Source organism: Chamaea fasciata, unplaced genomic scaffold (genome assembly GCF_029207755.1).
Source record: "Chamaea fasciata isolate MVZ Bird 193981 ecotype frontalis unplaced genomic scaffold, bChaFas1.0.hap1 SCAF_2, whole genome shotgun sequence".
Lineage (NCBI taxonomy): Eukaryota > Metazoa > Chordata > Aves > Passeriformes > Sylviidae > Chamaea > Chamaea fasciata.
This window is the reverse complement of record NW_027094087.1, coordinates 48382320-48396400: the sequence shown is the minus strand read 5'-3', so window position 1 is coordinate 48396400 and position 14081 is coordinate 48382320. Positions and strand designations below refer to the sequence as shown.

General features: G+C 36.1%; 1 protein-coding gene across 3 annotated transcripts in view; it reads right to left on the bottom strand.

The window, feature by feature from the left end:
• PDS5B (PDS5 cohesin associated factor B) overlaps positions 1-14081 on the bottom strand; it is a 98797-nt gene that overhangs the window by 65016 nt on the left and 19700 nt on the right. For all 3 annotated transcript variants that reach the window (XM_066175989.1, XM_066175987.1, XM_066175988.1), the window contains exons 2-6: positions 13288-13413; positions 9705-9908; positions 5184-5270; positions 4990-5087; positions 3772-3898 (exon numbers count right to left, since the gene is read on the bottom strand). In XM_066175989.1, the coding sequence (XP_066032086.1) occupies positions 3772-3898; positions 4990-5087; positions 5184-5270; positions 9705-9908; positions 13288-13395 (624 nt within the window). In that variant the 5' untranslated portion in view covers positions 13396-13413. The remainder of the gene's footprint in view (positions 1-3771; positions 3899-4989; positions 5088-5183; positions 5271-9704; positions 9909-13287; positions 13414-14081) is intronic.

The following is a 14081-nucleotide window of genomic DNA, read 5'->3' as shown; positions in this document are numbered from 1 at the left end:
TCTACTTTTTGACAGAAGCAGTGGCAAACCTCCCTAACAGTATGGCACACACATTTTTGTGCTTATACAGACAATATTCTCCAGCAGAGTATGCCACAGAGCTGAAATCATTTGTTTTTGTACAATGGGGTCTGAAGTTCATACCCACTTGACTTCTTCTCAGCTCTATCTTTTTCCAGTTACCTTCCAATAACCAATTTAACACAGATCAAAAAATACGAGAGTGAAGTAATTTTTTTTGTCCATCTCTTAAAAAGAAAAAAGGCAACAGAAAACAAATGCATGTCCCTTTATTTTTATGTACAGAAGATGACTAAGCTAGCATCAATCCAGCATTTCTTTTGTAGCTTTAGGAGGAAAATCAAATGTTAAGTCTGTATCTAGTGCAAATATTCCTGAAAAGCATGGATTTTCACATATTATTTTCTTGGAATTTGAAAAGCATCTTCAGTTTTATTCTTATGATCAATGGCACAGCAGCTGAATTAGTAACCAAGAGCACCTGACTGAACAGTTCCAAGAGATTCTCTTGTTCTGCTGGGAAAGGTAAGTAGATTCTTAAGGACAGCTGACCAAAAAAAAGGCTCAGTTAAAGTCTTGCCAAGATAGATAACACTAAATATTAAGCAAATTCCTAGGAGAGAAGTTAAGAATTTAATTATCAATATCACTTTTTCTAAAACATAGGCATGTAAAGCATGTGGGATGTGCAATGTGGAATTCCCTGTAGCAGTCCTGAGGCTGAAAATGGAACACTGGCAAACACCCAAGGAAATCAAATACAGTTTGCCTTCTAATACACTGCACAAACACAAAATCGTTTGCAGATCTGCCATAAAAGCTTTATAATACAAAAAGATCATTAAAGGGGAAAGGAAAACTATTAATTTTTCTCGCCTTTTTATACTAACTACTTCCTCCCTTGCTTCTAGGTCTTATCTGGGTTTAGGTCACTTAAATTCATTCCGTCTTAATATAATCCTATCAAAAGAATTTCACTTGAGTCAATAGAAGAGAAACTACAAAAGGAAAAAAATAATTCAGCATCAAAATTAAAGAGTTAAGCACACGGTCAGACAAGCAAAGCTTGCCATTTTATTGGCTTATCTGACAGCTGTACTAGTCAAGCAAGCCTGTGCACACTCCAGCATGCCTCTTTACTGATACTGGTGTCAGCTGCATTCATTCAGGTTTAGGTTAGTACAGCTTTTATCCTGACCAAGTGAGATGGATGACAAACTCAAGGGAGATAGAGTAGTTTAGAGTTGTCACTACTTCAGTGACTACTAATTATGGTATACAGACATTTGATAATCTATCATGTGCCCAGTATATGCTCCTTATGCCAAACTTTTTGTAGCCATCCTGCAAGTACCATTGCTTTTTACACTTACTACACAGGGCTACGGACCATATCTATTTTTCATCTTTGGAAAAATACTGTCTTGTTTAAGGGGCAACAGTATTGAATTAACCTGTTGTAAACTTCTCATCCAATTACTACATCTCAAAAATATTCACATAATTTCTGCATCAAGTTGTCTACTGTTGAATTTCAGCCAGTGGATGAACTTCTGTCCCAACACATACTTACAGACCACAGGTTAGAAAAATTATACAGACTGAGATTTGAGGAGCTCAGTCTTCTTTTACCAATACAGCTCTTTTTTACAGTGCAGCCATTCAATTCACAAGGCCACTACACATTTCCTCTCATAGACAACCTTCCTTTTGGGCGTATTAAAAATACACCACATACATGTGTCACTTTCTACGGATAGAACTGTCTTATCTTCAACAATCTCGCAATCTGATCATCTTCAAACCTGAGCTTGTAGCACATCTACGTTCCTTCCACTCCATCAAAATATTTTTTGGTCCCTAGGAAATCTAGGGATTCCCTAGAGACCATTACACCGATGTCTGCCCTTATGCCATTTTTGGCGGCCAGTCTGATGACTCAATTTCCCTTTTCCACAGCCCACACAGCTGAACAGTGAGGTCAGCCAAGACGCAGTTGTTTTTTATGGTGGACCGTATTCTTTATCTTCTTCTAGTTTTGTGCTCATTGGGGAAGTGGAAAATTTCTCAACTCTGAATTTATTACACTTTTCCAACTTGACAGCAGTAGCCACAGAAAGTAGTTAGAGAACCCAAATTTTAAATAATTTTAAATAAAAAATTCACTATGTGAAGATTTTGAGATGAAACAGAAAAATATAAGAAGCTCCTTTCCATTAGTATGGAACAAGAAAAAATAAGGGTAAATGTAGCCAGAATACAGTCTGACATCATATAACTATTTCAGTTAGAAAGCAGGCTATAAATGAGCATCCTATGCACAGAGAGACTTTGATTAAAAGATAAGCAGCAGAAAATGTAAACCCCCAAATATATTACCCTTATTAAAATATTCAGTCAGTAATTTTAAATGCACTATGAAACGGAATTGTTTTAATGCTACAGGCATCCTAACAGGATGCAAATTCTTCAACTCAGAGTCAGTTTATTAAACATGAAACATAAAAATAGTACAGTCAAATCAAGTTGAACAGAGATGACACAATGAAACAATAGATTCTTAATAACTGAGAAAACATAAACTGAAGTATTTTGCATATTCTTGCTTTTGTTCTTTGTATACCAAAGCTTTACTTCATAAACCTGGACTATAGCCACACTAAGTTCAGTCTAGTCCTGGCACACAAGTATTAGACTCCTTGAAGGACACAGCTAAAACATTTCTAGTGGTGAAAAAAAAATACTGACCTATACTAAGCACTTATTCTTTCACTGTCAATAGAAAATAATTTATGTGCTATTTATTTACTGCAATTAATGGCTAGTAGTAAAGGCACACTAGTAGGCATTCCAAAGCATCTCTCCGTTAATAACCACTTAACCTTACACTTTTCAGAAACTACAGTAGTTAGCACTTTCCTGAACATAATTTAAGAAAGAAAACAAAAAGTGCTATTAGAAGTGTCCAAAATATGGCTAAAGATACATTTCCTAGATGATCCCCTGAAGTCTTTTTTTGTCATGCACATTTTACGAGTGAGTAGCCCATGAGATTTCAGTAGGACAGTTAGATTCCTGAACTAAGGACTTGGACTTCAATGCTTTTTAAACATTTAAGTAGCACAACACATGCACAGTTCTGAAGTTTTTCCTTTAGTTCATCTATAGGAGACTTTTTTTTAAACATGACATCATTACTTAAAGTAAGACAGCCATTCCTTGGGCTCTTCTGGAACCACCACTTCTGCACACAGTTTTCATTCTACGGCTGCATCAGAAACCTAACAATAACACCAAGCCAACATTTCTGAAACACAACAGAGCCAATTACAGATCAGCAGTCATAACTTTTTCCCTCCCACTCAGGGCAGCATCTTAGTTTGAACTATTGACACAACATTACATGAATCGAAACTTTTCAAAGGATATATGTAACTTCTCTATTCCGTTCTTCCGGCATTGATGGGACATAAGAAAATCTGTGTTTAAGTTCATATGATATTCAACCTTTTGGATTACTGTGACCACTGATACTTTCCTTATGGCAAGCATATCAGAGCAATGAAACTTGACAGAATTTTCTATTAAAATTACTTGTTTGCTAAAAGAAATCCAGATAATACAGAGATATCCTGTACCCACTCTCTCAATTAGACCTACATATCTGAACACATACATCCAAGAAATCACGATTACAAAAAACCCCAAAAAACTATAGAACAAAACAAAACATAAGCCACTAAGTCTTACCTTATGTGCTGGCACTAGATTAACTAACACTGTATCCAGAAGTTCCTGTGACACAGTATCTCCCTCACAAATGATAGAGCTCATCAGATCAACCATGTGCATGTGCACTTTCTGGTTATGACCGTTGCTGAAATTAAAAACAAGAATCATTAGTGTAGTATCTATATAAAGTACAACTTCTGTTCAGAGTACTCTCTGTGGTGATGCCAAACAAGAAGGAAAAAAATCAGCAAATCACAAGTTTTCTTAGAAATCAAAATACTTCAATTCCTGGATTGCATATACCATCATTCTTAAATTTCATGTTCTCCTCATTCACTACTGCAGTAAGACTGTATCTGTGCCTACCATGACAAGACAGTGTATCAGAACATCTCTCTGCTCTACCCAGTACTGGGGAGACTTCCTCTGGAGTGCTGTGTCCAGTTCTGGGCTTCCCAGCACAAAAGGGACACACACATCCTAGACTCGGTCCACCAAAGGTTCATAAGATGATTAAGGGCCTGGAGCTGCTCTCATGGAAGGAGAGACTGAGAGCTGTCATCTTTTTTTAGCCTTGAGAGGAGATGGCTTAGGCAAGAACTTACCATTAAGTTTAAATACCTGATGTTGGGAGTACAGAAGACAGGGCAAGACTGTCTCGACACCACGCGCTCAGTGGTGTCCAGTCAGAGCAAGAGGCAATGGGCGCAGGGTGAAATACAAGACATACCATTCAGACAGAAAAGCTTTTTAAACAAAAGGATGATTGAGCTCTAGAAGGTTGCCCAACGAGGGCACAGCCTCTCCATCCTTGGAGATACCCAAAACCTAACTGGCTACGGTTCTGGGCAATCTGCTCAAGCTGACCTGGTTTGAGCAAAGGGAAAATACTAGACTACCACTAGCAGTAGTATCCACTACTTTCTGACCCACGTTTTTTACAGCAATAATCCTCCAACTTCCTTAGAATTGCATATTATACAATTCAATTTCAAGAACAGAATAAAGTAAATGCAGTAAATGACAACCAAAGCTAAGTTTCTTAGGAAAAGAAGATGATGTGCATTGTGTCTTGTTTCATTAAAACAGATAAAACTGACAGTTTTGCTACCTGTAGTAAAACTAAATTACAAAACTACAGTCATTAATGCTGAAAGTCACTCTGAACAGCTACGTTAGAAGTCACCGACCTCAATCATGCAATAATATACTGTAATTTGGGGTGAAAATACTTACTTTATTACAGAAAACAGTGTTCTATACAGCTGTGTAAAAATCTCATTGCTGTCTTCTAATTCAAAGCATATGTTATAAGACTTGACCCAAGCAATGTTCTGTGTTGGAACAGGAAAAAATAAAGCGAGTAGTTAATACAAGATTAAATTGAAAGACCATGTTAAACAGTTATTGTGAAAAGTTATGAAGCTTACCTCAAGCAAATAAAAGTATCGATTAAACTGGGGGCTTTTTGTATCTTCTAAACCTTTAAGTTGCCTTGTTATGAACATAAATATATCCTGAAAAAAAAGAAGTGCTAGTTATTCAATCAACTGCAATTAAACCTTCAAAATAAAATCAATACCTTTCAAAGTTACTTGTCACTTAGACATTATTAAGTCACTACAAGATATGCAGCAATGACAGACATTATTTCACTACCCAAAAGAAGATCATCTACAAAAACATAATGGAAAATGTCAAGGAGTAATTTTAAAATACTTCATTACTGAGGTTACTCAGTAAGGTTACTCTCAAAAGGTTACTGAGAAAGTAACCTTTTCCTAAGGAAACAAATGTTTTTCATTTCCAAAGAAAAGCACTCAACAAACACAGCTGCAACTGTCTGGCTGCAGAAGTCAAGAGATTATTATTCAGCAGGACAATGAATTTAATATTTTCACTTCATATTACAAGTTTCAAAAGAAGGGGAAAATAGCAGTAGCCACCTACACCTTTTCTAAGAGTATTTTTATATGTTCACTCTGTATTGTTTGTGCATTTCTCAGTCATCAGGATAATGACACAGATAACATCTCCTGCAAAACTAATAAACCAAGTTCTTCCTGCTTCTTCTATCAACTTTCACCACCAGAAGACTCCTTCAGAAAGTCTCACAGAGTAAATTGAAGCAGTTTACAAGGAACAAATAGTCAATTATGAACAGAATAGAAACACACAGGAAGGTATCTTTTTAACTTTTTTTTTTAACATTCAGATAATTAACAGCTGGAAAATCACAACTACAGCTATATTAATCTGACTATATGAATTCTAAATATTTAGAAATAAGTATCACCAGAAATACTCTTCACAGCCTCAACTGTATCTATGTTTCATCTAAAAACCTAGGTGTAAATCAAATAACTTCCAAAAGGTATAATGGTGTCATAATAAATACAAGAGCCTTATTGTTAATTCTGAAAACCTATCCTACAGGTAGTCTATAAGACTTATCTATAACACTTTCAAAATGACAATTTCCCCTAAGTCCCCCAAGAAGAATACACAGACAAAAGATAAGAATAGGGTTTCATTTTTTCCAACACTGTAACAACAAAATCCAGCCTTAATCATTAAGCTGAGCATTTACTGTGGATCTAGGTAAAATCAAGAACTAGATTACATGTGACATCACCAACTCTTGGCAAAAAAGCACAGCGAACACACTGTTTAGAGAGATACAGCTACATTCATGTTTTAATTTAGTTTGAAACTGATTTTGAAGAGTTAAGGATGATCAGAAGGATCACTGTCTGGTTCACACTTCAGATCCCTTACAGAGCACACAATCTAGACTTTTTAGCTGAAATTAAACCAAAAGACACGAAGAACACATCTAATGGTCTCCAACCACTCAGGAGCATTCAGTCCCCATGCAAAAGCCCATCTGAAGAATCCCTCCTTTAAAAATTAGTGCCTGAACACTAGCAGACCCCACCCAAAATGAATGGTGTATTACGGAAAACAGGTACACTGGAAGGTTCTGTCAAGTTTAGAAGACATACAAACTGAGTCTCAAGGAATAATAAGAATCAACTGAAGAAGAAAGAGGGCACATGACAGACTGACCAATGCCAAACATAAAAACTATTTAATCTCAGAACCCACGTTCTATGCTAATTATTTCTGTTAAACTTTACTTGTAGAGGCAAATCTCAACCAGTTCTTTTAAGCATCTTACTTTTCATCCTGCAGCTCAGTATGCAATACTCACCTACTGAATGTGATTCAAAGAGTCTACTAATTTTCCAAAAGAAAGTTCTCATCACTGTGCTGTACATAACTACAGACATTAATAAATAGCATACATGTACAGTAAGTCCAACACCTGAATGCTTCAAATAACAGCATGGTTTGAAAAAGTAAGCATTTAGTACTAAACTATTTTTTCCTATTTAAAGAAAGCAAGACAGACTAAATTCAGAAGTACTCACTAATTTTTAGTATCTCATGTACTATGATCAAACATCTTTCCCTTTTTTAAGCACTCGTAACATACTACTTGAAAATGCATTTAGAAATTCAAAACACAGGCTAAAATAAACTTCGGCTGCAGCCACAAAATTGCAATAATTTCAAAATGGGACAATATGTTTTCGCATGAGACTGCATAAAGCAAGTCTACATTAGAATCCAGACTTAAGAAACAAAAGTGCTCATACTTCAACTTTAGGGAATTTTTTTTCTTTTATGGACTGCTGCCTTGATGTCAATTAACTACATAATGGCTTCAGTAATCATCAGAGCCATGGCTCTCACCAGAGAACACCTTCAGATAACTGAAGTTCTGCTACCATATACCCTTTTTAATATCTACATTTCAGCAGAGACAGGCAGACAGGCAGACAGTCCTGTTCAAGTCATCTTCAACTGACACATAAAAGTGATTAGATTGTTTTCCCACCAAAAAACTATATTTGGGCTCTAGGCTTTACATGGACTGAGCAGGGCTCAAAGTTAGAAGTTCTAAGATCACAGCAGAACAAACCTGCTCCAGCTCTGTTTTTATTCTCCTCATGGTATTTTCCATCCCTGTTATAAATGCTCTTTCAATGATCAGCAAGGAACGTAAGATTTACACGGATGATACACATGAAAGAGGGAAACTTGAGATAATCTCTTTTCTCAGCATCTCACTTGTAAAATATGTAAGTCACAAAGAGATTCACTGAGTCTGAAGCAAAAGGAAAAACTTAAGATTTGTCTTTTCCTCTCAAGAAATTAATCCTTTTCAGTACTCCCCTTTGCCATTTTTAACTTCGGTGTTAAACATATAAGACTAGATTCAGCTGCAGTATTGATTTGATATTAAATACTGGGAAAAATAGTGCCAAGATATAACCCAAGAGGAAGCATTCTTCCTCTTACCTCTGTCATAAAGTGGAGGGAACTCTTCGACATTTCTATCAGAGCTTGTCCTGCAACCACAAAAGCTGAGTTCAGAGGAAACGGGTTTGCAAAAAACCTACCCCAGCAGCCCTAGGCAGAGATCCCTATTGTTTGGCTTCTCTTCACTTCTCAAAACATCTTTATAAAACTGCATCAAGAAACTGATTTCTGAAATCCACACAGATTACAGAACTCAATGCTGGCAGTGGGAGTCCCTCATCCACTCCGAGCTCTGCACAAGCAGTGGTCGTAGTATTCTGATACTTCAGGTATGAGATTAGCACTGTAAACCTTCCAATATTGTACACTCTGAAATCTGAAGCTTAGTAGCATTTGGTAGACCAAATACTCTAAGGAGGAACTTAGTTAGCCCAACTCAAAAAGAGAGAAATTAAAGCTCTAAGCCTAACAAGCAAATGAAAACATACTCAAAACTGAAATAGAAATCAGAACAGCTGAAAAGCAGACTTAAATACAGCACAGTAGAGAAAGCTTATATTTATCTCCAGTTGAAGATGGTGCAATCAGTAAGGTAAGTAGATGCTGTACCTCTGATTACACACTAATTCAGAATTAAGAAAACAGAACTAAGAAAAATCCCTAGATATCTCTCCAGTATGTCTGTTAACAAAAGATGTACTACAGCTGTTGAAACTGCACTGTTTCCCTAATTATGAAGTACTGCTGGTGCAACCACTAGATGAGAAACTGAGTGATTTCCTCTTAAAAGATAATAGACAGACCATCCACCACAACCAGATTTTTATCCTACTGTGGAATAAACAAAGACCACACGCACTCCTAAATCAGGGAGACAAAAAAGCACAAATTTTTCAGCATAATTTTCACCAGTCTTTTCGTAGATTTCCCCCAAAACTCAGTTCAACACTCTAGATTCTGACTGCACAAGGGGAACAGTTTGATTTTGAGAGTTGGGAACTAAGTTAGGTTTCTACTTTAAAGAGTAAAAAACCCACAAAACAATATAAAATCTATTTTTTTTCTGAAACAAAGGAGTCAGATCTGTACGTCTTTTCAAACTTGACATGTCTCTATCAACCATCTCCATCTAGTGGGATCAGTGATGTTTGTAATTGCAGAATTTTCCAAGTCACATCAAAAATCATTGAACTCTGTACAAAAGTACTTTATCTTTGTTTCAATAGAATCTTTATCTATAAATATGCAAACTCTGGGTAGTTTAATTGGAGATGCAGGGCTATTTTCCCGAGTGAAGATATTAGCTATCTTGCAAGAAACTGTGATAAAACCTATACATATAATCAATATTTCTAAAATAACCTGCAAATCCCAAAACCAGTTCAATAAAATAATTATTTTCAATACAAATCCAGAACTCTGCGAGTTATTGGAAGATGCACTGTATAGCCCTTTATGTCATGGACAATTAACTTGACCAATCATATCCCCAGATCAAGTGAAAACTTTGAACTGTTTAGGCTGAATCAGAAATAAAAGGAAGGGAAAAAGCAGTCATAGCCAATTATATGAATCACTGAGTGTAAAAACCTGGTGTGGAAAGAGAGATTAATTTAATTTACCTTCAGTTTATCTGGTGAAGTGTATGGAGCTTCAGGGGCATAAATTCTGAAAATATCGGCAAGACAACATGCTACCAACAAACGTACATCCTTATCGGGATGTTTGAGGAAAAAATCTGAAGCAAGATGTAAAGCAAGATTTAAGTAGAGCTCCTTTTCTTCTTCAGAGTCCTGGTCCATATCCATGAAAGTTTTCACAACCATCTAAATAGATAGACACATATTAGTACATAAAATAAAACACTCTGTGTAGCAGAATCTTTACTAAAAGTACTTTTCTGGTTTTATACAACTTCTGTCAGAAGCATTATTAGCTATACAGTAGTACTTACTTGAGCAATCAGTATTTTCATTTTTCAGGGCACAGGAAAGGCCTGGCCAAGTCCTCTATTAACTGTCCCAACACACAGTCTAGCAGAACTCCTGAAAGTCTAGTTGTAGACTTCCCAAATCTTTCTGTGAAACCATATAATCGAGTTGGACAATCGAAGAAGTGCAACAGCATTCACTGTTACAACCATTCACTTAAAAATCCAGAAAGTGGTAAACATCATTAAAAATATTTGTTTCTCCCTCAACTAATTCAGTGATGATTTTTTTTCCTTCTCTTTCAGTTTCACGTTTTTGCCTATTACTGCACTGAGGAAAATTTCATTCCCTGTGCTGTCCAGAAGCAGAGCACACACTTTCAGCAAATGCATACAAATCCAGGCAGCTCAGCAGCATGGATGTTGTCCAACAAGACTAGAATGACCACTAGGATTATTAGGATCCAGTTACTGAAGTATGGAAAAAAAAAAAGAGTCTGGGACACCAAATATTTAACATGCTAAATAAAACAAAAGCAAGAAAAGTGGTATTTAGTAACTGCTAGTTGGTGAGAATTCTTATATTTTAAAAATTTTCTGAAGGAGAGAAAATTATTTACAAAACAAACGAAATTATGCCCTTCTCCAATTCCTTATCTGACTCACAGAGGCAGAGTTATTTTAAGGAGTTCAGCTCTTGCAAAATTAGCAAAATGATACTAAAAACTTAATTACACAATCCTGAAAATTAAAGCCAAACCTCCCATCTATTTCTTCAGTGCAGGGAGAGATATTATTCAAAGAATAATAACATCAAGGCCTAAAATTCTATAAAACTGCAAAATACTTTACTTTGCTACAGGTTTTTTTTTGGTTGGGTTTTTTTCCCCCCTTCAAAAAATTTACTTGAACTGGTCAGGGAGCAACAAGCCCAACTTAAAAAACCCCCAAACTTCTTCATAATTAGAATCACAGAAGCTGTGAAGTTTTCAAACATACGAGAATCCTTTACAAAAAGGCACAGAAGATCAGCAGCTTATGCAGACACAACTTCCATTGCAAGAAAAATAAAGTCCTCCCCAGTCAGGCACAAGATGAACCACTTGAAGTGCACTGGTGCCCTTACACACTAATTAATTTACAAGTCAGAATTGTTTTCATTTCTATGAAAAGTAGTCTTTTCATACTTCTTGCAACAAGTATGGGGGTTTTTCTACTCTGGAAATGAACCTTTAGTGTTTTTACCCTGATAACGCAAACATCTGTACAAGTCAGGACAACAAAGATCAGTCATCCTATCTGCAGAGCAATCCATCACAATGTTCAAGGAAAAACAAAGGAAAACAAGTTAGTTGCCCTAGCATATAGTTTTCCAGATTCTTGTAAAGCAATTGGTTAGAGGATTCCAGAGCCTGAAATCATACCCAGACCACCATGATTTATTCTCCTGGAGCTTCATCTTCCACATGTGGCACATATTTCTTAACCCATTCAAATTTTACTACATCATTCTACAGAAAGAAGCTTCGGAATTTACTTGTATAAAACTTACAGAAAAGTGTATTATTAGGCTCCTGGTCTAAAACTGGTATTTCATTAGATGATGACTTGGTTCTTGTGTATTAAAAAAAAACTCTGGAAAAATGCTTTTCTCACACTATCCATCATTTCCAAGTGTTTATCATCTTCTTCCTGTCTTCAGTGCTAGTTCACAACTGTCACCACTTAGTTTCTATCTCCTTTCCAAATCTATTATAAATTTCAAGAGGGCATCAATTCAAAATGCATGAGGTAAGTTATGCTAATGCAGAAATTCACTCTGCGTATTTTCCATTTTATTCTCAGATTTCCCAGTAATTTGCATTTACATTAATATATCGTCATCAAAAACAGCAGAATGTCTGCCTGTGCACAGAAAAGTGCTTTTCCCCTAATAATTATGTGAATTTGGCAGTCAGAGAAATCAAGAGGCTAACAGTACACTTATTTATCAACTACTGCTCTTTTGCACCTGCAACTGTGTTTATGCTGAAGTTCTGTACACTTCTGGTGTAGCGTGGATCATCCAACCAGATATAAAAGAAACACTGCAGTTTTCCCCCTGCCTAAGTACCAGCAAGTTCACAGCCAGAATAAACAGCTAACAAGAAATACAGGACATTTTAAAAAGTCCTCTTATTCTGCAAGACAGATCAAGATGACAGAAGGGACTAGACATTCAAGGCCAAAAATGAAATTAAGCCATAGGAGAAAAAGGATTAGTAAAGAACTGTGGCGCTGCATTTCCACAATCTGAAAAAATATGCAAGTGCTAACAAAAAATTCCTTCTCTTAGGAATCAATCATATGTAAAGTTATAAATGCGGTCTTTTATTCAGCATCACAGAACACAATATACTCACTGAAGTCCATCAACCAAAATCCCAAAGCCTAGACAGGTTGCTGGGAGGAAGAGGAGAAGCAAATCTTGGTGTTTTGTGATTTTATTGCTTTTTGTTCATTTACCCACAGTTCCAACTGACTTAAAACTACTTCAGAAAAACTCCAAATTAAGCTCTTCCATCTGTTAGAATACTCAAGGTTCCTCTCCCACATCTGTTCCCTCCTGTTTCACAGGGCAAGCCCAAGCAGCAGGCATTCCTCCAGAACAATACAGGCCTGCCTTTTTGTGGGAGTACATGGCTAGGTACAGAACTTAGTAACAAAATTAGCCTCCAAATCTGTACAACCTTTCTGTACACTTAGGTCAAATAAAGTGGTCAAGAAATCCAAGACAGAAATACATCAAAGACTGTAAGCATAGTCAAAGTATATAGACTAAAGTATAACAAAAATTACCTTCATCATGATACAGGCTAAAACAATGAGAATAAAGGTTTTTACAAAAAAATCAAGGAGCATCAAGGTGTAAAAGGAATGTACTGAGAGGTATTCAAATTACTTTCAAAATTATGACTCTCTTTTAGAGAGGAAAATACTGGAAAACAATGAAAGTACTGACTTAGCACTGTAGCTGAAATAAAATTTAAGTAGTATTTGAAATCAATGCATTTCTACTTTCTCATTTCTACTTTTAAATGCATTTAAACCTTTTTTGAACAAACCACTTCAAGAAAGTGATAGAAGATAAGAGCAAACAAGTTTCTTCTTTTACACATAGAAAAGGTAAAGCCCTAAGGAAAAAAAAAACAACACAAACACCTTCCAGATATATAGGATCATTGAACACCTTTTACAATAAACTTTCATCTGCGAGCAGCTACTTGCTTACTAACCTTTAGCCTTCTCACCATCTCTTCTTTAGATATTTTATCAGAGATTTCTTTGACTCCTGGAGGATATGTGATTTTTCCATCATTGGCTCTTGTCTTTGAATGAGCCATGATTTCACGGTTTTAAAACTGTGGAAAGAAATTAAGAAGACAATGTTGTTTAACCAGTTCATGCTTAACCATAGCTGTCCCACTTTGACAAACAAAATCCAACTAGAAATATATCAACAAGCCCATAAGCACATAAAAAAGACAAAATATTTTGATTGGTTTCAGTAATCTATTCTGTGGGAGACAACAACAGTTTTGATATCCAGGTAGATTGTCCTATAACACAACAAAGCTTTCAAGCAGTACAAATCAGAAGAAAAGCTAAAACTCCTCATTCAGGAATGTATTTGATCTTCACACTAATGAGACACAACCAAGAATCTCACTGTACTGTATGATCTGTTTCCACCTCTTCGTAATAATAGATCCCAGCTAGCTCTGGTTCTCAGACACCTGAAGTGGACTTTGTGTACTCTTTACTCTTTTAGAAAACGTAATTTTCCAAAAAGCCAAAACACCAGTGCTGTTAATTGTTACACATCACCAATTGTAACTTGCCAATACTGCCAGACAAGCAGCAGATTGAGAATGAAATTAGAAACAGAGCAGACCAAATACAGCTCTTTCCACTATGCCATTAAAGCCAAGTTTTCAAGTGAAAGACTGCAGATAAGCAACTTAAGATGGGTAACTTCTTCCTAAATTCCAACTAGGAACACAACCCAGTTACTTGGTTTCCCAAGCCC